We start from the raw sequence: 25,766 nt of genomic DNA, 5'->3' as shown, positions 1-25,766 counted from the left end.
CATGCTATGTGAAAAACACCTTTACAGCATAATCCATGAGAATGTAATTTAGCCATGGAATTAAATCAAGCTTAAAGCTCAGACATATTTTATGGTATACATTATTACTGTTCTGCTTGGTAATTAGGCACAAATTGCCAACAGCTTATGAATATTACTGTAACTAGTTTTTTAAACTTTTATACAGCCAAAGCAAGTATTTCTGGGCCAGCTAGACATTATTTGTACTGAGATAAGGGAAGGAATTAGGAAGTCTGTCCTCATCTTTACCAGCTTCAAGCACTTGTTCATGTAACAAACGCATGAGCACCCATTCCATACCACATGCGGAGCTAACGACTGAAGCACCCCAGGCCCATCTTGATCTCACAAGAAGGGACTGTGACTAGCATCTCAGTGTCTACCCTGTCCCAGCAATAAAACACCTGGGCGGTGAATTCCGCTTGGGCCAGAGAGTTACAGGGTTCAAGCGCTTCCTGGGAATCTTCCTGTTCTGCACGTTTGACTCATTTTCTTCCTACCTAACAACCACTTCCTACCTGTCAACCACTCTCTCCCCTCCCCCTCCATCAGTTGAAATTTATATTATTTATACTAAAAACAAAAACCTTACAAATGAACTGAAAACCCCAACTTTAACTGCTGTTGAAAATCCATCCACTAAAAAAACAGTCATTTGGTTTAGCAAACAAACAATCCTGGCAGAGCTGAGATTGCAGTGGGTACGCTGAGTTTTCCCTAAGCAGCAGTCCCGGGCTGCCTCACAAGGTGACAGGGGCCAAGACACTGACCCCTTAACCCACAGGTGGCGGGTGGGGCTGGGGCAGCCACAGTCCCTGGGCCAGCCTCCTTGGCGTCTGAGCAACCTCTTCCTTCTCCTTTTAATCCAGTGTTCCATTAAAATATTATCATTTTCTGTATGATGCAAAGTGAAAAAGGTTGGAAAGCACTGGCTTGCCTTAAAATATGTTTATGTTTTGGGAAACAGTTCAAGACGACGCAACCTGAGTAACTTCTGGCAGATCATTTCCCCTTTCTGAACCATAGTTTACTCAGAAGTATGAAGAGGTGGTTACACTAAAAGATCCCAAATTTCCCTTTTAGTTTGACAGTAAAATTATTCTGTAAATTGGGGAAATCCCCATATAATATCCTGAAAAATAACATTTTATGTAGAAAATAAAAGGCAAAAATTTCAGGTGAGACTTGGAGACTGCTAAAGGCTTCTAGCTAATCCTTACTGATTTAATCAATCTGATTAGGTGCCAGCTATGTGCCAGAGAACTGTGACTGATCCAGGGATTACACATAGGTGACAGAGTACAGTCCCTGTTTGCTTCATGCTTACAGTCCACTGGGAAAGGCAGATAAAAAAAAGAATGATTATAATTTGGTGGAATAAGTACTGAGATGTGGAGAAACAGTGGCAAGGGTATGTGAGAGGGCTACCCATCCCAGCTGGGCAAAGGAAGGCTGAGTGCAAGAGCTGACATCCAAGGTAAGTCTTGAACAAGCCAGAGCTGGGGAGTGGGGTGGGTGATTGGTGGGTGGATGTGGGAGTGTGTGAGGCGGGAGTGGTTGGGGTGGGGAAAGATGACATTCTAGGCAGAGGAAACACCATCTGCCAAGTTCCAGAGGCACAGTGACTTGGGAACGGCATGAACTCCAATCTGGCTGGAGTGTGAAGCATGAATTCAAAAGGGAGAGTGGCATGGCAGGTTCCAGAAGCCTTGTGGCTGCAGAGTAGAGAATCTATGGAGGTGGGCAGAGTGGAGGAGGAAGCTCCAGTGGTGACCACATGTATAAATGCTTGGATTATACAGTGAATCAAGGAAGAGGAAAAAAAGAAAGAGGGTTTTAAAAAGTATTCTTAAAACTGGGAGAGGAAAAGCGGGCAGAAAGTTGGCTTATTCAGAAGCACTATAATAAGTTCACGTAACACAGAATACAGAAAAGTATACTCTTAATTACATTTACAAAACACCAGTTCTTAAAACCCCATGATTATCAAAAACAACAATATCACTTAACTTTGAAATTATTTTCAGGGTATATTTTATAATTAACATTCATAAAATATTTTAAATTGAATTTTACGTAAGTTCTTTCTCAACACTATCCCTATATATAAATTTTTACCCTGAAAAATAGAATGCACTTCACCATAGCAACAGTTCTATATCAACTCCTACTCAAGTTAGAAAAAGCATATGTAATAGAAACGAACATTCTGGAATATTCTGAGATGCCTGCTTGGAAAAAAAAATTACTCCATTTATTTTGTAAAGATTTAAATACAAGAGTTCAATGTTCTTTAAAACATTACTGTAATTAGACAGAAGGCTATTTTAGTTCTTCAAATCTTGTTTTATTAAAGCGTAACTTACTTTTTAAAAGAAAAGAATGAAAAAGGAAAGAAAGAAAGAAGTCAATTTCTTGGGGTAATATTCTTGGGGTCAAGTAGATGGGCATGGAAACAGTAACAGGAAATTATTTTAAGAGATTTATAGTCCCAATATTTAGTTGCTTAGTTTATATTTAACTTACATTACTTTCTCAAGAAAAGCTATATCCTACTGGTATTATGAGAACTGAAAAAAAATTCTTATGTTGACATAGTCTCTTTTTTTTTGAGACAGAGTCTCGCTCTGTTGCTCAGGCTAGAGTGCAGTGGCCTCTCAGGTCCAAGCAATTCTCCTCCCTCGGCCTCCTGAGTAGCTGGAATCACAGGGAGGCGCCACCATGCCCAGCTAATTTTTATATGTTTAGTAGAGACAGGGTTTCGCCATGTTGGCCAGGCTGGTCTCGACCTCCTGAGCTCAACTGATCCTCCCGCCTAGGCCTCCCAAAGACATAGTGTTCTTTTTAAAGACAGTAAAAAGATTGGTACTTATTAACTTGTTTGATTAATAAATATAAAAATTTCCTAATATGAATGAACAGGTTTATAGACACTGGGTCTTAGGTTGCTATGGTATGAATATTTGTCTCTCTCCCAAATTTGTATGTTGAAATCCTAACCCGCAAGGCAATGGTATTAGAAGATGGGGCCTTCAGGAGATGATAAGTTCATGAGGGCCTGAGAGTGACCCCTTACCCCTTCCACTGTGTGAGTACATGGGTAAGAGACCCTTTACCCATTCCATCATGTGAGGTGCCATCTAGGAACCAGGAAATAGGCCCTCACCAGAAACTGATCTGCTGGTACCTTGATCTTGGACTTTCCAGTCTCTAGAACTCTGAGAAATAAATTTCTGTTATTTATGAGCTACTCAGTCTATGATATTTTGTTACAGCAGCTGAACAGACTAAGACATGCATTATATACTACCAACAAGTCTTTTACGATATGAAAATGCAATATTAAACTAGATGTCATTCAAAGTATTTCCTTTCACATCTCCCTCTCATGGCCAGCCAAATGCACAATGCCACACATCTCTGCCACCCTTGCTCACAGCCCGAGGTAGAATACTCTGTTACAGTCCCAGCTCACTACTATTCTGAGCTTTCTCTGACCTACATTCCAAATGCTCCCCTACATCTCAATTTTTCACTGTCCTCAGAAAAGTTTCTTAGTACTTCTGTTTCTAACCACCTTGCTTAACATTTCCTTCATACACTAAAATGAAACCTGGCTGGCTGTTTGTTATTCCCCTGCAGCTCCCTCATTTGGGGGCTGACCTTTTTCTGCCACATCCAACCATGGACCATATACCTCAGGGTTCAGGGTTCAGAAGTTCTTCTTTGCTTCCTTAGGGCTTTACCACTGTCTGTCTTCAATCTAAGCCATCTATAAACTTCACAATTCCCAATCACCATTCCTTGCAATCTCGGACACCTGGATCCTTGTCCTCTATGGCTAATCTTGCTGTTATCTTAGATTTCAACATTCACGTGGACAACTTTCTCCCAAACTCTGTTCCTTGATCTCTTCATCTCCAAAGACCTTCTCCCTTCTGCTACCCACCTTCTATAGCCATACATAGGATCTTGCCATCACCCAGAAGACCACCACATCTGATATCCGAAAGTCAGGCATTTTATTCTTTGATACCTTCTCTCTCACATAACTACTCCCTACATATTAATTTTTTGACCCATCACCATCCCATTTTACCCCATGTCCTTGACCAAATTCTCATCAGGTTTCTTTGAGCCCTATTCTGGACTAGTTCTCAACTTTGACCTATAAAAACCTACAGACTTTGAGTAAAAATGATTTTGTCCACCCTCCCTACTTAGAAGCAAGCCCACTAGCATAGTTTCTAACAGCTCAAGGCTGCAACCTTAGGATGACCCCAGCCCCACTAAAAGTACCTGCCTGAGAAAGCTTGGTGCTGCCAGGATTCACCATTCCAGTCAAAATTTGGTGACAGAACAGTTACTTTAGAAAGCTTGCAATTATAAAGACTTTTTCTGCCCCTTTGGGATGTAAATCTATCACCCAAAATTGTCTTTTTAAGGACCAGAGAGCTGACTCTTTGAAATGTGGTATTAGCAAACAATTAGTAAACCCACATGGGTTTCACATAACCACACCTCACTCGCTCTCCTTCCCCAGCTCATTCCCTTTCCCTGTTCCCTCATACTCCCTTTAAAACACCCAGTCATCTATGCCAAAATGAAGTCAAGTTCAATTCACACCGGACTCTTCCCTACTGCAGGAGTATTATTGAATAAGATCAATCCTTACCACTTCAGTGCCCAGCTCCATTTAGCTTTGACAATGGAACTCACACACCCTGCCACCACTTCACTATTTTTCCCCAGCTTCTATCACTCTCTTGCTAGTATTCTTAATCTTTTAGGGGGGAAAATGTAAATTTCTCCATATAAGTAAACTGGCCTCTTCCTTATCTCTGAACACTTCTTTCTTTACACTCTGCACTCCAACCTCACTCATCGTCTTTCAGTTCCTTGAATTCATCCTGCTATGCTTCACTTCCAACAACTGCCATGCTGGTTCTTCTACCTGGAATACTCCCCTAACAATACCATGACTTGCACTGACTCATTCTTCAGTTGGTATCTCATCCCTGGGGAACATTCCTCAGTGTTTCCCTGCCCGTGGGTTAGGTCAACCTGCTACCTATCCCCAGGCCATCCTGGTCTCCTCCAACATGCCATGCACTAAGCTGTATTGCACTAGCCTGTCTTCACTGCTATACAACAACCTCTGTGAGGGCAGGGAAGACTTCTGTCTTGCTTACCACTCTCTGTTCCTAATACTCGCTTCATTACCTGAGACACAGGCACTCAGTAAGTATGTGTTAAATAAATTAAGTATTCAGGATCATTCGTGTTATGTAAGAGAAATACAGCCCCTATAATGAAAATTCTCATCACTGGAATCTGCAAAGGCATCTCTGATTCTTTCACGGAACATCTGAAAATAGTCACAGTACAAAGGATGGAACACTACATGCTAATATGAATTTGCAAAAACTATGGTATTATTCCAACTCTATTTGCATATTGGGTATTTACAAATGTAAAATATTTTTATTGGGTTGCTTAGGATAACTAATTAGAACTAAACTTTTAGTTACTAAACCTATTGATAATCTTTCATTGGAAATAGCACCAATTCCACATTTCATGGTAAATATAAAACTATGTCCAGACTTAGCTCATTTAAAGCCAAAGTTGAAATTTGGGTAACTTTTAATTATAAAAATGTTTCTTTCATATTTAAAAGTTTGGGATGTTATGTTGACTTATTGTTTTGTATTATATGGTACTTACTGATAAATCTGTACTATTGGGAACATATTGATCCTGTTCTCCCAGCAACACATCAATCACAGGATGCCTTCCATTTTTTATTATGATTTTTCTTTCTTCTTGTACAGTTGGTCTGCAAAAAGAAATATGTTTCAATTTACTAAGCATGGAGATAGCCTTAAAAAAAAAAAACAAAACAAAACTAAGACAGCATGAAAAATTTCAGTACTGTTTGTACGACAGAAAACAAAACTTTACACATAGATTTTAAGAACATATGTCCAGAATAAAACCTTGAGTATAAAAGTTAAATTTGAACTATAAAATAAAAATTGGGAAAATATTTATTATAATAATTGTGCAATGAAGCACATACTTTAGAAGAGTCTTATAAATGGCTTCACCCTTGTAGTTTACCTTTACGAGATCTTTTTTCTTTTTTTTTAAGAGACAGGGTCTCACTGTGCTGCCCAGGCTGGAGTGCAGTGACTATTCACAGACACAATTATAGCACACTACAGCCTCAAGCTCCTGGGCTCAAGTGATCCTCTTGCCTCAGCCTCTTCAGGAGGCTGGGACTATAGGTGCATGTCACCATGCTGGGCTTTATTTTTCATTTTTCTATTATTGTTTGAGATCAAACCAATATTTTCACTAGTAAAGATAACAGTTCAGATTATTGCTACTTATTTTCATTAATGAATATAATAAAGCAAATCACATAAAATTATTTCTAGATGTAATTATTAAACTATGTGTTGGACTTGGAAACGAAATGACCTAAAATTTTCATACGTTGTTTCATTAAAACATCTTTCTATGGTCTTTTGTATCTTTTACTTGGATACAAGAATCATATTTTGGCCTTGTTGTTCTTTAAGTTTTTAAAAGACCTCTATATCTGTTTTATCTACAGCTTTAGCTGTGTAGTCAAGACCCTCTGAGCCCTGCCTTACTCTCAGCTCTCCTTCCCAGATGTTACTACTTAGACCAGCTTGCTGTCTACCTTTTCCAACCTTCTTCTGTGCATTTATGTTTATGTATGCATCATACTGGTTCTGATTTCTTTAGAAAAGTCATACTGTAATATATTATTCTGTAATTTAAAAAATTCAATAGTTTAACTCTCAGTACATACATAAAAAATAGATTTCACCATTTACTATCTGGATATAATATATTCCTTTAAAGTCATTTCACAAATAATTTTACAGAAATGAGAATAAGGGGATAGTAAAAAAAAAAAAAAAAATCAACCTCATGACAGATTTTAATAAGAATTTAAACACAGTAAATCTCAAAGTTTTATTCCATATTCTCCTGGTTTTCAAGGCATATATATCTGAAATGGGTAACACATTCTGAAGGTCATTGCTCATCAGCTGTCAAGCATGCATCTGGAACATATTCATTCATAAATACTAAATTCCAAATTTCAATACATTTCTAATAGGTTCTAGAGCTGATTATTTCTGATTCTTTTCACATTTGTATCAACGAAAATACAAATACTTGAAGTTTTCAAAATATTTTAAAGCTTATAATTTTCTTAAAGAGATGTCATTTTTGCTCCATAATTGCAAAATATTTTCACTTTTTGACTTATCAACACCAATTAGAATAATCAAATGAGTACCTTTATTTCTACATCATCTATATCCTTTCAATCTGTCTATAAATTATAACCTATAAATTGTATCAAGTAAATTTTAATGAATAAATATTATAAAAGATAGAAGAATACTATCACATCTTTCAGCAAAACAGGATAGTCCAGGTTCTTGTCACCAAATATTACATGATGAATGTTTCCTATTGAATGATTAACTGGACGAGAATAACAGAGTTCATTTTGCCCTTACAAATACATTATTCACACACCAATCCTTGAGTTTGAGAAAATTCACCTAGGATATTGTCTGAGCATTCAGAATCTCAGATTTTGCTGATACATGAAATTTCACCATCACCATGAATATCCAGGGCACTGGTTTCTTTCTCTTCACATTCATCATCTGATGAACCTAATAATTATGAAAGGCCTTCTGTCAATTTTTTTCTCTTTGCCTTTATGGGTGAACAATGAAAAATTCTGAATTTTCAACTGTGTTCAATGAAAGTTAGAAGCAGACTCCAACTGTGGCATCTGCACTCTTCTTTTATACCTTCTTGGAAGATGATGTAACACGGGCAATACAATAAGAAAACGGATGATGTGATAGTGATTTCTCTCCTCACTTCTGCATCATCATTCTCCCATTTTCTTTTCATTTTAGACTTTTTTTTTTTTTTTTTGAGATGGAGTCTCGCTCTGTCGCCCAGGCTGCAGGCTGGAGTGCAGTGGTGTGATCTCAGCTCACTGCAAGCTCCACCTCCCGGGTTCATGCCATTCTCCTGCCTCAGCCTCCCAAGTAGCTGGGACTACAGGCGCCTGCACCACACTTGGCTAATTTTTTTTTATTTTTAGTAGAGACGGGGTTTTACTGTGTTAGCCAGGATGGTCTCAGTCTCCTCCCCTTGTGATCTGCCCGCTTTGGCCTCCCAAACTGCTGGGATTACAGGCGTTAGCCACCGCACCCAGCCCATTTTATACTTTTATAGTATAGTTGAAACAAATGATAAACAATGTTAAAACAATTCTCAGGATGATGAAATAACAAAATGTTCCAAGATACAGAAAAAATAAGATCACTAAAGATCCCAAAATGCATCTTACATTTATAAAAGAATCCAATAAACCCACATGGTAAATGTAAGACAGAGTAAGTTTTACTCTCCTTTTTAAAGGGAAAAAAGTAAACTTTGTTCTTTAAATGGCCTTTAAGAAACTGAAGTTAGGTTCAATAGACCCTTATGGTAAAGTATATTGAAGATCACTTCTTGTCAGATAGTCAGCATTCTTTAAAAGCTGCTACACATTTTCCACTGTTAAACATTTAGATTGCATCCAAATTCTTACTTATAAATGATGATGCAATGAACAATCCTATAAACATCTCCACGTGTACACGTCCAAGTGTTTCCCAAAGCTAGAGTACATTTTTAAAGTGGGATTCCTAAGTCATAGGGTATGCATATTTTTTATTTTAATAGATAACAGTATATATACCAATCTACCTACCTACAAGCAGGACATGAAAGTTAACTTGTTTTCTAATACTCTCACCTAAAGTTGGATTATTAAACTTTCTAATGTTTGTCAACAAATTAGGTAAACAGCGTTATCCCATTGTTTTAATTTGCACTCGCTGATTACTAAGATTGAACATCTTTTCATCAGTTTCTTGGTAATTCGTTGGTCTTTTTCAAAAGCATAATATCCTACCATCGACCTCCTGTAGTTCTTTGACTCAGAACTTTCAAGTGTAACCACATTTCTGAACTTACTCATAACACCAATAAATACTACTTTCCTAAATTATTCTTCTTAAATATATCTGGCTAATAAAATCCCAGATGCTCTCACATTTTACAAAGAAAGTGACTACAGGTCAGGCGCTGTGGCTCATGCCTGTAATTCCAGCACTCTGGGAGGCCAAGGCAGGTGGATTGCTTGAGGCCAGGAGTTCGAGACCAGCCTGGCCAACATGGTAAAACCCCATCTCTACCAAAAATACGAAAATTAGCCAGGCGTGGTGGCACACGCCTGTAATCTCAGCTACTCAGGGGACTGAGGCTGGAGAATTCGTTGAACTTGGGAGGCAGAGTTTGCAGTGAGCCGAGATTGCACCACTGCACTCCAGCCTGGGCCACACAGTGAGACTCTGTCTCAAGAAAAAAAAAAAAAAAAGTGACTACAGTATCTTCTGAGTAAATAATCTGAAATCATCTGTTGGAGAAAGACGCTTAAAGTTATGAAAAAAGGATAGTTTTTGGATTTTAGAGTGTAATTCTGAAGACAAGATTTTTTATCTAGGTGGGTTACAAATTCATTGTAAAAGAAAAAAATAAAAGTATTTGTGACATTAACTTCAAAATAAAATCCTAGGTGCTCTACCAAGTTAAATCATTATGTAATAATCATGACACTGATATGATTTACCGGAAGATTTTCACTTTGGAACAAAATTTTAAGTGATTTATTTGGCACTAAAATTTACATCGACTTATTCTGTTGCTATCAAAATTATACAATGACAAAATGTTTCCTGGTAGAACAGGACACAAAGGATAACTCACAGAGCTAGGAAGATACAGTAGGATAGAACAGGCATAGCAAGAAAGATGGGGGAAAGCATACTGATGACATCTATGGCAGTGAAGGAAAGAATCTAGATGCTTCCTGGAAAGAATAAAACATTTGAACTTGAACAACTTTATTTAATTTTATATTTTTTAAACTGTACCATATTTTTTTTTTTTTTTTTTTTTTTTTGAGACAGGGTCTCGCTCTGTCACTCAGGCTGGAGTGCATGGGCACCATCATGGCTCACTGTAGCCTTAAACTTCTGAGCTAAAGCAATCCTCAGCCTCCCAAGCAGCTGGAACTACAGGTGTGCACCACCATGCCCAGCTAATTTTTTAATTTTTGTAGTGACGGGGTCTCAATATGTTGCCCAGGTTGGTCTCAAACGCCCAGTTTCAAGAGACGTTCCTGCCTCAGCCTCCCAAAATGCTGGGATTACAGGCATGAGCCACCATGCCCAGCCTTACTTTTTCTTAAGTATATATAAACTCAAGCTTTTGGAAGACATATAACTTGTATGAAAGTTTTGTCTGAATTTTTTTTTTGAGACAGAGTCTCACTCCGTCGCCCAGGCTGGAGTGCAGTGGCATGGTCTTGGCTCACTGCAACCTCCACCTCTCGGGTTCAAGCAATTCTCCCACCTCAGCTTCCCGAGTAGCTGGGATTATAGGCGCGTGACACCACGCCCGGCTAATTTTTTATATTTTTAGTAGAGATGGGGTTTCATCGTGTTAGCCAGGATGGTCTTGATCTTCTGATCTTGTCTGCCTTGGCCTCCCAAAGTGCTGGGATTACAGGCGTGAGCCACCATGCCCAGCCATCTGAATGTTAAAGTTAGATTTGTTTGTGCTAACATCCTTTATGAAAAAGAGAATAAATATTCCATGTTGGGATGCTTAGAGGTCAATAAAGAATAGTGGGATGAATATGGGCTCTTAACAAAAGGAACAGATCACTAAAATGCCCCCCAGTCTCTATTCTTCTCAGTCTTTTCTTGCCTAATCAAACTTTTACAATTATAAGTGTTCAAGTAAAAGCTAACAAATGAAAAGAGTGCTGAAACTTTATTAAAAAGTCACCCACATAAACTTTAACATCTGCTTTCATTGTACTCAGTGACAGAGCAAGAAATGAATTTAATTTTCAAATCAAGCTATATATGTATGACATTCAGCTTTCCCAAGAGTCTAACACATTTGAGTAATTGTAATATTTTATAATAAAGACACTATAATTAATTGAATAATGTCATCTTATCTAAGGCACTGATAAAGGGGAAAATGAAAAATATATTACCTGCAGTAATCTCCTTGCTTAGCGACCTTGGCCAGGGAGAAAATGCAGTCAACAGTTGCTAGGTGATGCACTGCTTTACACAAGTAGTGATAATGTTCACTGAATTTCCTACAGAAGCAGCAGCAACAACGAAAAGGTGAGCAAACTGATTTCTTAGACCTATAATAGCTCTACAACAAGCAATCACTTTATCAGCTAGTGTAAGCGTACAGATGATTAGCAGGCATTCCTAACAGTTAAGAGAGATGGAGATTACACCAAACAGCTTTACTTTTTAATACAATAATTAAATTATTGAGGCTTCTTTTTGTTTTGTATATAAATGTAAAACAGCTTCTACGTAAAGATACCAACTGTTAAGAACATATCACAGATTTCATCTGACCCTGACATTTGAACTTAAGGTATAACACAAATATAGCAGTCATTTTCATTTCGCTTCAATAACATCATGAAATATTCATGTACATCAGCTTCCCCTGTGCTTCTTCACAGCATCCTCCAAACCTGGAATAACAGTTTCAATACCTTTCTCTCACACTAAACTGGAAGTTTCTTGAGAGCAGACTGTCCATCTGATTAACCCCACTGTAGACATAACATCTAGTTTATAATGTTGGCATAAAATAAACACTGTAATAAATATTTATTGAAGACAAGGGGAAAAGGTACTTTTCTCACTTATCTTCAGTTATCTTATTAATGCATATAAAAACTAAATTTTAGATTTGTTTTTTAAAAGATTATGGTCATTGCCTCAAGTCTTTGGCTACTTAAAACTATAATACCTATTGATGTAAAAGCCTAAATGGCTTTTATTGAAAAACTTATTTGGAAAACACACATGAATACTTTTTTCTTTTTTCTTAAATTATCCCATTATCTCATATCATAGTATTTTATGTCAATGTGTGTAGTGTCGTATAAATTGTGGACATCTGTATGTAGTGATCAATTGTGGATGTGTGAAGTATACATAATTAAACTACAAAAATGACCCAAAAGTTAATTTTTAAGAATGACCAGTATAAAGTATCTTTTTAAGTAACAGGAAACATACAGCTGAGCTTAAATCGTTATAGTAACTACTCTGCCTCCAAGAGAGATTAAGAGATTGTTTGATTAAAAAAAAACTTTAAGTAGGTGGTGACAAGTCACAAATTCTTCAAAGATTGGAAAATGAGAAAATGTAATTAACTAACTGTAAATAGGTCCAAAAGGAAAGCTGAAAGGAAAACAAACATTTACTAATCAAAGACTATGAAGAAGCCACTACATTTTTTTCTTTACAACCACCATAAAGATAGGTCATTACCTAAGTTTTACAAATGAAGTTCAGAGAGAAAAAGCAGTTAGCCTAAAGCAATTGAGCCTAGACTCAAACTGAGCTCCTCCTATCACCTACCTCACAGTGCAGTTTTACAGACTCCTACTAGCATCTTTTCTTTTGTGCATACATAGAAATAAAATAGAAATAAGGTGCCTACTTTCTACATTTAAAAAATAGTGTAGCTCAGATATTCTGTACGACCTTTTAAAGATGACCCAAAAATGAGAAAAAAGACGACAAACGAACAATAAATGCCTCTCTTAAAAAACATTTGTCTATTGTAGTGTGAGTTTCAGAAATGTTCAGACAGTCTATTTAGTACTGAAATCCAAAGGTTTCTAGAGTGCTTCCTAGCTTGAAAAAGATATCCAGATTACACTACTAGAGTGATAGACTATTCCTATATAATCATTATGACTTTTTAAAACTGTAACTTCTGATTTTTCTAGTATTAGAATAAGGTACTGTACATAAATGACTTTTTCCAGATACTAGGAACAACATTTTAATTATCCAGCTTTAGTTCTGTGTTTTTTTGTGAACTGAAAAATACATTCACAGTGTACTATATACTTATTTGCTGAGTAGATAGAACATAATGAATACAACTTATCTATTTCTCACTGAATTAAAGTTCATCAAAACAAATAATATGATTCCCACCGTGTTAGAATCTGTGCAAAACCCCAAACACAAAAGGGACAGGCCCCTGGCATCAGACAGGCAGCCCTCAGTCACCACTTTAAAATGTGGAGGGAAGTGGGGATGGCTAAGGGATCGAAAAAAAATAGAAAGAATGAATAAGACCTAGTATTTGATAGCACAATAGGATGACTATAGTCAATAACTTAATGGTATATTTTGGAATGGCTTAAGGAGTGTAATTGGATTGTTTGTAACTCTAAGGATAACTGCTTGAGGGGATGGATACCCCACTCTCCGTGATATGCTTATTCCACATTGCATGCCTGTATCAAAATATCTCATGTACCCCATAAATATATACACCTACTATATACCCACAAACATTTAAAAATAATTTAAAAAATAATAAAATAAAATAAAATGCTCCCTAGTTTTGAAGATGCCACATGTTGCACTGGCCTAACTGTCCTGGGTGTTTAGAGTTAAGAGTCACCCTAAACCCGGAGTGGCTGCTCACTGACTTTGCCTTGTTATTCCTGCTCTGGCTTCGACTTTATGTTTTCTTTCCTTTTTTCCTTTTTTTTTTTTTTTGAGACGTAGCAGTCTCACTCTTTAACCCAGGCTGGGGTGTAATGGCACGATCTCAGCTCACTGTAACCTCCACCTCCCAGATTCCAGCGATTCTCCTGCCTCAGCCTCCAGAGTAGCTGGGATTATAGGCGTGCACCACCACGCCCAGCGAATTTTTGTACTTTTAGTAGAGACAGGGTTTCCCCATGTTGACCAGGCTAGTCTCGAACTCCTGGCCTCAAGCAGTCCACCTGTCTCAGCCTCCCAAAGTGCTGGGATTACAGGCATGAGCCACTGCACCTGGCCATGGCTCTGACTTTAGATCTGACCACTCACTGCCCTCTTGCACTGTGGCATATGCTGTCCTTGTTCTAATTACTGACCCATCCGGTCCTCCTATCTAGGCACCCTCTCTTTTGCCAGAAAGCAGCCACATTTGCTGTTTCTGCCCTTGCCTCTTGGGACATGAGCATCAAAGCTTTAGCAGGAACAAATGATCAGTTTTTTTCCTCACTCTTTCCCTCCTTCTCAGATCCTGCCCAGGTCCTCAAGACCCTAATTTGCTACTACTCAGCAGCTTGACTTGAGGGTAGCTGTCTCTGATGATCTAATGTTTAAAATGGAAATGAGTTAACACTGCTCTTAGTGGGTCCCATTTCAGTTCCAACAACAAAAAAGCAGGGAGAGATAAAGTAATTATTTTCATATGAACAACAATGTTCCTTCTGATGTCAATGGTATAAATAAGACATGAATACAATGAAAAACTATCAAAAACCTATAACATCATCATAACTCTTAAAGAAGCCTTGACTTCTTGGTCTTTGTCCATTTGATATACTTTGCCAAACTTCAGGGAGATTATCCATACTTAGAAAAATGGTAAGCTGAAAAATGGTCAATGCAGATAACAATCTGATAGACTGGGTTTACAGCATAACAACAAGCAATTTTATCACTATGCTACCAACCAACTTAAGGATGAAGTCAAGGCACTATGATTTAACCTCTGGCCAAAAGATATTGCTGAGTTCATAAGAAGCAGATGAAGACACTTGGGTTCTAAAGCTGTTATGGTGTTATGATGACTACAGAAGTTTACCATCAAGTGTTGCTCAATGATATCTGAAGTTAATAAAAATTGAAAATATTTTATTTGCAAATGAATTTCTACAATTTGTTATTATATATTATAATTCAACTTTTAAATAATTTGCAATTGAGAAGATTACTGAATATACACAGTGCATCTTCTAGAACAAAAAATAAAAGAGAGACATGTTTCAAGGGAGGATTTACTCCACAGCAGTGTCTACAGCCTTAATTTCTGGCAACATTTTGATCAAAAGTAATATGACTAATATACAACAGTTAGTACCTCAGTAAGTGACAAATACATTTGTAATGCTGGTATTCAGTCCTCTGATGTCAGGTTCATTGAGGTTAATCACTTTTTTAATGATATCACAGTCACACCATCTGGCACCTCAATAAATACTGTACATAACAATCAATGCTGCTCTCAAGTGGGGGCTCTCGCTGCAAAATGCTCTAGCTAAATTTCAGCCAATATTCTTTTTTTGGATAAAAACTTTAATGCATTTTTCTTATTCTGAAAGTAATATATGTACATTATAGGTACTTCTGAAATCGTGCTCAGTCATCCCTCGGTATCCATAGGAGATTGGTTCTAGGATGCCCAGCAGATGCTAAAATCCAATATGCTCAAATCCCTTACATAAAATGGCAAAGTAGTTGTATATAACCTATGTGCATCCTCCCATAGGCTTTAAATCATCTCTAGATTACTCACAATACATAATACAATGTAAATGCTATAAATAAATAGCAGTTATATTGTACTGTTTCAGAAATACTGACAAGCGGAAAAAAAAGCCTGTATATGTTCAGTATAGATGCTACCATCCTTTTCATTCCTCGAATATTTTCAATCTGCAGTTGGTTAAATCCATGGATGCAGAATTCACAGATATCAAGAGCCAACTGCATTTGCAAAGGAAAGAAATTAAAATCACCAGTAACCTCACCATCCAGAAATAATCAGTAAATGTTTTGAGTCTATATATATATATACACATACACATATATGTTCACATGTACATAGGAATAGATATTTCTCCAAAGATATACACATGGCCAATAAGCATATTAGTAATACAATAAGCATATGTAATCTTTAAAATATAGAAGTCTGTATGCTGTGCATTATGTGAATATACACATATAAAATTGTATCATACTTTTACTTTTTTACATCATTTTCTTCACTTAGTAATTAAAGTATCATATGCTTCTGTGACGTTATATTTACTGTTAGCTCACTCTTTGCAATCTCAATTATAGCCTAGGGATAATATAATAAAAACTCCTGGGTCAACCTAGTAGAAGGCCAAGTCAGAAGGCTGATACAGTAAGAATGGTTTGAGGTAATAATGGGCTATTAGAAGACAACATAAAAAGGGACAAATCAAAGAAACATCTCAAAGGTGGAAAAAGACAATCAGAAATTTGGTAACAGGTTGGGCATGACGGCTGGCACCTATAATCTCAGCACTTCGGGAGGCCGAGGCAGGCGAATCACTTGAGCCCAGGAGTTCAAGATTATGCTGGGGAACATAGAGAAACCCTGTCTCTACAAAAACACATAAAAATTAGCCAGGTGTGGCGGTGCATGCCTGTGGTCCCAGCTTCTAGGGTGCTGAGGTGGGAGGACTGCCTGAGCTGGGGAGGTAGAGGTTGCAATTAGATGATTGTACCACTGCACTCCAGCCTGGGTGGCAGAGTGAGACCAAAAAAAAAAGAACTTGATAACAGATAAAGGGACCAAAGGGAAGAAAGAATCAAGAATAACACTAAGATGATTAGCCTGGGAGTACTGAACTTTCTTTAGTCTGGAATAATGACAGAGAATAGAAGCCAGATCTATGAAATTATGTATGGTCTGAATAGAGTGAACAGGAAATTACCTCACCAAATCCCAGGACCCTTCTAGAATGTGAGTCCTTGAAGACTGAAAGGTGTAATTTTAGTTCAGTTTTCACATTCTCAGTGGTAATACTAAGGAAAAAGCCAGGAGAACTGAAAGACTCAAAGGCTCTGAAAACCCTTAAAATAGAAAATTGAAAGTGAAATAGAAAAGAAACTGAATAGACAAAATTTCCATCCCTACATTCAAGATTCTGAGTCAAGATAGTCTCAAAAGATTTAAGTAAATTGGAATCTCTTCCTGGTCTTATAATTCAAGACTCCTCAGGGCAAAAAGATTGGTACCAACTTACTTCCTTGTAAAAATTATCACATATCTTTTTTGTTTTTTGTTTTTTTCATTTCATTTCAGGTTGATTACTTGAAATACAATAAAGCTCCCTGAAGGACATCACTGAATTTTTAGTGTTTAAGGTGGTATTTATTTATTTGAGACAGAGTCATGCTCTGTTGCCCAGGCTGGAGTACAGAGGCACAATCTCGGCTCACTGCAACCTCTGCCTCACCGGTTCAGTGATTCTCTTGCCTTAGCTTACTGAGTTAGGTGGGATTACAGGTACATGCCACCACACCCGGCTAATTTTTGTATTTTTAGTAGAGACAAGGTTTCACCATGTTGGCCAGGCTAGTCTTGAATTCTTGGCCTCAAGTGATCCACCCACCTCGGCCTCCCAAAGTGCTGGGATTACAGGTGTGAGCCACTGCGCCTGGCCTGTTTACAGTTTTAAAGTAAGAAACTAACAGAGATGTATTTAGACTGATGCCTGCAGGCTCACCATGGGCAGGCTGGCAAAGGCCACATACCTGGCTGCCAGATGGCTGGGGCTGAATCTGGGCTCCAACCCTTACCCTTAGAAGATTAACTTCTTATTTCTGAATCTCACTTTATTCATTTGTAAGTTGGGTATGATACTTAGCCTTACAGGAGTCACATGAAAAATAATGAGTTTATATATAAAGTACTCAGACCAGTGGTAGCCTAGAGCTGGCTCCTATGGACTCATGAAAATCAACTGTGCACATCTCTTCCCAACTCCAGTCCAGTGGTAGCTTCACATCAGCCCTGGTGGGAGTGTTTACACTTCAGAAACCAGCAAACTCTACAAACATGACTGCCCTTCCAAAGAGCTGGCTACTAACCATTCGCCAGCACACCATGACTTAAAACTGACAATATAAATATACGACTATCAATAAATCCAGAATGTGAGACATTCTTTGAGACAATGGCAAGGAGTCTTCAAAAAATACCATGGTAAAAAAAAAACAAAAAAAATGGCAGGCAATTCTAGGTTCAAATAGACTAAAGAAGCATAATTACCAAATGCAACATGTAAAAGTTGATGACGTCTTTCATTTTAAAATCTAAAGGGAGGGCAACATTGGAAAAATTCAAGAAATTCAAATATATTCACAAATTAATGTTAATTTTTTTAGATGTAATAATGGTGTTAAGATTACATAGTAGAATGTCCTTATTTTTAAAGATGCAGGTTTAAGTATTTAGGGGAAAGTGTTATGATGTCTAAAACTTCCAAATGTTTCAGGAAAAAAATACATGAGAGATAAAAAGCAAATGTGGCAAATGCTAACATGTGATGAACCTAGGTGAAGGGTATATAGGTGGTCATCTTAACTTTCAGTAGCTTTTAAGAATATCTTTCGGGCTGGGTGCAGTGGCTCAAGCCTGTAATCCCAGCACTTTGGGAGGCCGAGGCAGGCGGATTACTTCATGTCAGGAGTACATCAGCCTGGCCAACATGGCGAAACCACGTCTCTACTAAAAATACAAAAATTATCTGGGTGTAGCAGTGGGTGCCTGTAATCCCAGCTACTCAGGAGGCTGAGGCACGGAGAATTGCTTGAACCTGAGAGGTGGAGGATGCAGTGAGCTGAGATCGTGCCATGGCACTCCAGCCTAGGTGACAGAGCAAGACTCAGTCTCAAAAAAAAGAAAAAAAGAAAAAGAAAAAAAAAAGAAATAAAATCAGACAACACATGTACTCAACTATTTTATGGTGGGTCACAAGCTGTAATCTCTATTTTCTTTTTGATGGGAAGATTTTTCCAGTCTGTTTCTCATAGCAAAAAGTCAGATTATATTTTTCACTGTAAACTCACTCTAGAAAATCAAGCCATTCAGCACTGCAGTCAAGGACTAGCTGCTCCCGGAGCTGATTCAGATGTCTGTAATTTTCTACAACAAAAGGAGAGTGAAACCGGCTCACAGCTTTTGTGCTAGAAGACAGGAAAAAACATAAATAGGAAATCAAGGTTAGTAAAAAATCCGAAATGCCATCACTTTAGAAAATAAAAATAGTTATTTATTATTCTCTGATGAACCTTGAAAATAAACAGCTGTAAATAGAAGAACATTCTTTAATTACGGTCCTGAACTCTACTGATTCCAAAGAACATGACTTTGCTCAGGAAGCCTTTTAAAATGCATTTCAAATTATACCCATATGGCAAAGTCAGAGTTTAGAACTTTTATTTCATAGGCAAAAAGTTTTTTTCTTCAAATTATACTAAGTGAAAATGCTCTTTAAAAAAGATCAGAAGCAAATATGGTAAAAGAAAGTATGATAAAGCTAGGAGGTAGATACATTGGTGAAAGTTATATTATTCTTTGTTTTATGGGCTTTTCTGTATGACTGAAGTATTTCAGAGAAAAAAGAAAAATAAAAAGCATTACAAAGAATAGCAATGCATTAATTCAGGAGGCAATTAAGAAAGAGATCTTCAGGATACTGTGATCTGTGCAGATTCACAGTGGCTCTGGATAGGAAGAAATACCACATGCTCCCCATCTGGGCTTAAGTATCATCTCTGCTCTCCGTTCAGTAGCTAGAGCACAACAGGAGATGCCATGGGTCCCCAGTCAGAGAAGCCAGGGCGAGGCTCTGGTCCTGCTACTTACTAACTATGTGATTTGGGGCAAATGAAACAGACCTTCTCTAAATATCACTTTCCTCATCTACGAAACGGGGATAATAATATCTACTTCATAGTTACTGTTGACAGGATCAAACAGACAACACTCACGAGAGCGCCTATAAGTATTCAATAAAAATTAGTTGTTTTGTGGTGGTGGTGGTTGCCATTGCTGTTAATGCTGTCATTATGATGAGTCTTCAAGAAGAAAAGGTCAAGGCATCTGGTCTTTGTTTGTTCCCCAACTCTTGTAACACACTGTTGCACTTTAATTTGCCAAGTTGCTGGATTAGGGGTGGGCCTTTTGCATTCAAAATCTGACTCTTGATGTTCTAACCTATCTCTGTCAAAACCCTATGGCCCAACAGATAAATTGCAATGAACCTTTCCCAAACTATCTTATCTGTTGATTCAATTTACATTACTAACATTTGAAAGATGGTGTCACTGATTTATGCCTTGCTTGTTGCTTTAAAATTGTATCATCTAGACTTCTATGCCAACATATTTATCAAAGCTTTATCTTCTGGAAAAACTCATTTAGTGAGATATTTCGGTTATTGTTGTAGACAGACTAACATGGTTTTTGGTAATTTCTCTTCATAATGCATATTTCATTCATTAGCTGTGATACAGGACAAAAGCAGATAAAGGAAAGAATGTCTGCAAAAAGAGAAAACAACCTCCCCTAGAATCAATAATACTCAAATCTAAAGTACAGCTTCTGGCAGCATTTAAAAAAAAAGATGGTATTAGAACGAAAGAAATCCATGCCTGTGCCTTCAGCATCTGATGATGTGGCAATGGATAATAAACATTTTCTTTTTAAGTTAAAATAATAAATTACTGGGAGGCCAAGGCAGGTGAATCACTTGAGTTCGAGACCAGCCCCTGGCCCACCCCTAGTGAAACCCCGTGTCTACTAAAATACAAAAAAATTAGCCAGCAGTGGTGGCAGGTGCCTGTAATCCCAGCTACTTGGAAGGCTGAGGCAGGAGAATCACTTGAACCCGTGAGGCGGAGGTTGCAATAGGCTGAGATTGCGTCACTATACTTCAGCCTGGTTGACAAAAAGAGACTCCGTCTTAAAAATATATATATATATATTATATATGTATCATTATATATTTTTTTGTATATATGTATATTATATGTGTAATAAATTAATCAGTCATACATTATGTCAAAATTTCCCTTCATCCTTAAAACAGAATGCCTGTACACTATTACCAGTTACTGGTCCCTCTTCTACCATCTTAGGCAAATGTACCATTTTCATCTCATGTTTGTGCAACTTATTGATAACAGTACTAATAAATATTCCACAAAGGATACTACTCACAGCTGTATATACCTCCCTAATACCTTGTCTTTAAATGAGTCCTCTCTTGGAGATTAATGTCTAACCAAGGAGAAAAGGCAGAGTCTCATTGTGGTTCTCTAAATTTGTTTTTGATTAATTTATTTTCATCAATTCACGATCCGGGTTATAAAAAAAAGATGTAAAGAATTACAATAATTATGTGCCAAGGAAGGCATTAAGAGTAAAGAAATGTGGAGTTCGGTGAGGTAGAAAATGAAATTGCAACTTCTTGTAAGAAATGTCAGGCATAGCATTCACCATGAAGTAAAAGCAACTAAATTAATCTTACAATTGAAGATTCCTCAACTTTTCTTCCATGTGTATCCTGTGCTATAAGAATAAAACAGTAATTTACAAAATAAGAAAACAAATGTGTAAAAATAAGATACCTTTTTGAAAAATGTTTTAAAATCAATGATAAAGAGTTAAAAATAGTGATCTCCTTGGTTAAAAGTTCCCTAAGAAAGGGCAGGGCACAGTGGCTCACGCCTGTAATCCCAGCACTTTGGGAGGCTGAGGTGGATGAATCACCTGAGGTCAGGAGTTTGAGACCAGTCTGGCCAACAGGGTGAAACCCTGTCTCTACTAAAAATACAAAAATTAGCCGGGGGTGGTAGTGCATGCCTGTGGTCCCAGCTACTCGGGAGGCTGAGGCACAAGAATCCCTTGAATCAGGGAGGTGGAGGTTGCAATGAGCTGAGATCATACCACTACACTACAGCCTGGGCAACAGAGCAAGAAAAAATAAAAATAAAAAGAACTGCTTTTAATTTTAAGAACGTGGCTACTATGAGCCCAGTAGCACACAGATATACAGATGTCATTATAATTCATTATAAGAAAAAAATGTATTTTAAACCTACCTTCCAACCTTTACCCAATCAGTTGGTATACAAGATACAGCAGAGTTCTTTATTTCGATCATAAACTAAAACAAATACAAATAAACAGATATTTAGATGAGTAACCATTATATATTTTAAAGCTTTCCCCAAATTGTGGTATAACAATTTATTATATATTGTTAAACACTCAAAATAAGTCCAGAATTGTTTTTCATACTGTATATATGTCAATACAGACAAATATTATTAATTAAGGGTTCAATACTTGAGACAAAGTACAATTTGTGTTGTGTAAAACATTTGTAATACTTGGGCTCTCATGTTTCTAATATTGTTATACATATACTCTGAATGATGGCTTTTTCATTAACCATCTCTTTCATTTATTAATACTCACTTAAGAATTCTATTACTCATAAAAGATTGAATTTCTAAGCATATAAGATTTTAAAATATTCAATTAGTAGATGTTACACCAGTCTGAGATATGATCCTCCCCTATTCTGAACAGAGAAGATTTTTAGATAGTTTTTACCCAAGGAACCGAAATCCTCTAGAAGTATCTTCACAGGAAAGCACTGACTTCCCTAACTATAAAGAGAAGAAAATATTTCTTTCCGTATGAGAGTTTTCTTTAAGTTTTCACTTATATGAACCATAATATCTTTTTCTTATTTTGGTGGGTACATGGTAGTTGTATATATTCATTGGTTACATGAGATAGTTTGATATAGGCATGCAATGCATAATAATCACATCAGGGTAAATGGGGTATCCATCACCTCAAGCATTTATCTTTTGTGCTACAAATAATCCAATTATACTCTTTTGGTTATTTTTAAATGTACAATTAAATTATTGATTATAATTACCATGTTGTTAACCAATACTAGGTTTTATTCATTCTTCCTGTTTCTTTTTTACCCATTAACCATCCCCTCATCCTCCCCACCCTCATTACCACTACCAGTTTCTGGTAACCATCATTCTATTCTGTATCTCCATGAGTTCAATTGTTTTAATGTTTAGCTCCCACAAGTTAAGTGAGAACATGCCATGTTTGTCTTTTTGCACCAGCATATTTCCCTTAACCTAATGACCTCCATAATCCACCCATGTTGTTGCAAATGACAGGATCTCATTCTTTTTTATGGCTCAATAGTACTCCATTGTGAATACATACTACAGTTTCTTTACCCATTCGTCTGTTGATGGACACTTAGTTTGTTTCCAAATCTTACCTATCGTGAATAGTGCTGCAATAAACACGGCAGTGCAGATATCTCTTTAATATACTAATTTCCTTTCTGTTGGGTATATAACTAGCAGTGGGATTGCTGGATCATATGGTAGCTCTATTTTTTTTTTTTTTTTTTTTGAGGGACCTCCAAACTGTTCTCCATAGTGATGGTGGTACTATAATTTACATTCCCACCAACAGTGTACGAGAGTTCCCTTTTCTCCACATCCTCATCAACATTTGCTATTGCCTGTCTTTTGGATAAAAGTCATTTTGAGTGGGGTGAGATAATATCTCATTATCATTTTAATTTACATCCATAATATCTTTATAGATCCAACTGTGCTCTGCAAATAAGGTTCTCATCAGCCAGAAAGCAAGTAAAGTTCTATCAAACCATTCATTTTTAGCCTTAGTTATATATTACTTCTTCTCAGTGTACTTGCATTCCTGTATTATTACAATCAAATTCAGGCTGGACGCAATGGCTCACACCTGTAATCCCAGTACTTTGGGAGGCTGAGGTGGAGGGATTACCTGAAGTCAGGAGTTCAAGACCAGTCTGGCCAATGTGGTGAAATCCCATCTCTACTAATAATACAAAAATTAGCCAGGCCTGGTGGCAGGCACCTGTAATCTCAGCTACTCAGGAAGCTGAGGCAGGAGAATCACTTGAGCCCAGGAGGTGGAGGTTGCAGTGAGCCAAGATCGCGCCACTGCGCTCCAGCCTGGGTGACAGAGCAAGCCTCTGTCTCAATAAAAAACAACAACAACAAAAAAAAATTCAATGATTCATTTAAATAAATTTCTAAAAACCCATTTTGAGTGGAATGGAACCCTAGAAGCTGTGTGGTTTTAATTTTGAGAGAGCTATGAGAACTTTTTCATATTTATCAGTTTTATTATATGCACATAACTTCAGGTATTTATAATGTTCATATTAATAACAGTATCAACATGGTTCTTGAGTTTATTTTTCCCATTAATAGAAATACTGTAGTTTTTACATTAATTATATTAAGAATTAGTGGCTAATTTCCCTTAGAAAAATGTTTTGAACTAGTGATGCCCTCATGTACAGAGAATTAATACAGTTTCAAATCTGCTACACCCATTTAAATAGTTAAGAGTCAAGAGTCTAAAAAGCCTCGTTTGGCTACAAAAAGTAACTTTTGAAAAACCACAAAAAAATGTCATTAATGGGAAAGATAAAACCACTTTTAAACTGTGCTAAATAATTCTGCTATTTTAAAGTGTTCTACCAAAAGAGATGTTGGCCTTTTTATAAAATAATTCTGGAAAGAGCTCTGCTAAAGGCAAACAGCAAAATTCAGGAACAGACTGATTGGATCACTGATATTTGGGAAGGACACATCCAGATGCATAATGACTAACAGAGCTCCACAGGAGTTACTACCTAAGGGATGATGGACATTTTGAACAAGGAGCACCTTGGGAACAGTTTGGACCACAACTATTCAATCTGTAAGTATCAAAAGTGCTACTCTAGGACCACAATCGCTACAGCGGGCCACCATATACAGAGCCAATACAGTGCCAATACAGTCGGGAAAACAGCGGGAGTCAGGAAGGCACAAGTTAAACCCCTCTGATCACGTCCTCAGACAGGGGCTGGTCCTTGGACTGATCCTGAGTGTCCCTCTTCCTCACTTAGCAGTCCTCGGAATTTCAGCCTGGGTTCCTCCTCAGAGTGGTCATCTGCTAGCTTTTCTTCTCTTCTACAGCGATGATGAGATACAAAATTTTTTCTCTAGCTATTCTTTTTTTTTTAACATTCTAAGAATGAACAGGTAGGCCTTTGGTTTAAGAATTTTGTTACTAAAGAAAAGAAAACTAACATAGAAAAATAGCATACATTCCAGTAATCTTAGAAAGCTCTCACAGCAACTTTTCCTGCTTTACAGTTCCTGACTTTGTTTCTTAGGTGTTGATGTGAGTAGTCTGCCTTGATTCATTATAGCAATCTCTCATATTCTTCTCCTGGGACCCAATTCTGTCTTAGTTAAATGTCAGATATTGTTACTCAATCTATATAGCCTGTGGTATCACCGGGCTGGCAACATCACTAGGTTTGCCGAAATTCTTACTCACTCCAGAAACTGCTGTTTTCTCCAGCACCACACTTAACCCATTCCTCCACTCCCCACTTTTCATTCTCTTAATAATTTAAGCATTTTTTACTATATTTTAAACCTAAGTAAAAAGCACTCAGATTTAACAGATTATTTTCCACATTTTAAACGTAGTAAACAGATATTTGGATATGCTGCATGCTGTCAATGAATAAAACTCTTTCTAAAGATTTTTTTCCAATATTTTTCTTTTTCCCTTAGTAATAATAATACTTATCAGTACTGCCCCCAATGTAAATATTGCCCCTTTTCCATTCCGTATTTGATTCAAGGTTAAGAGATAATTGGTCTATATTCATAAAATATGATAGAGACTGTAACAGAAGCAGTAAACTATGTAAACTTCTGCTTTCATTACATACATACTTTCATAGATACATACATACATTACATAATACATAATAATGTATGTACATTATTACATAAAAATATAAAGTTTCTGCTTTCATTAATTTCTTCTAAGCCAATACT

At 37.1% G+C, this 25,766-nt stretch overlaps 1 protein-coding gene across 1 annotated transcript in view; it reads right to left on the bottom strand.

Annotated features, from left to right (window-relative positions):
- The window catches only part of MSH3 (mutS homolog 3), a 215,084-nt gene that overhangs the window by 77,318 nt on the left and 112,000 nt on the right, over nucleotides 1–25,766 (bottom strand). The window contains exons 16-19 of the mRNA XM_025388025.1: nucleotides 21,921–21,985; nucleotides 18,882–18,998; nucleotides 11,210–11,317; nucleotides 5,749–5,860 (exon numbers count right to left, since the gene is read on the bottom strand). Coding sequence (XP_025243810.1) covers nucleotides 5,749–5,860; nucleotides 11,210–11,317; nucleotides 18,882–18,998; nucleotides 21,921–21,985 — 402 coding nt within the window. The remainder of the gene's footprint in view (nucleotides 1–5,748; nucleotides 5,861–11,209; nucleotides 11,318–18,881; nucleotides 18,999–21,920; nucleotides 21,986–25,766) is intronic.

Source organism: Theropithecus gelada, chromosome 6, assembly GCF_003255815.1.
Source record: "Theropithecus gelada isolate Dixy chromosome 6, Tgel_1.0, whole genome shotgun sequence".
Lineage (NCBI taxonomy): Eukaryota > Metazoa > Chordata > Mammalia > Primates > Cercopithecidae > Theropithecus > Theropithecus gelada.
Note: the sequence above shows the minus strand (reverse complement) of the source record. Positions and strands in the feature narration are given on the sequence as shown.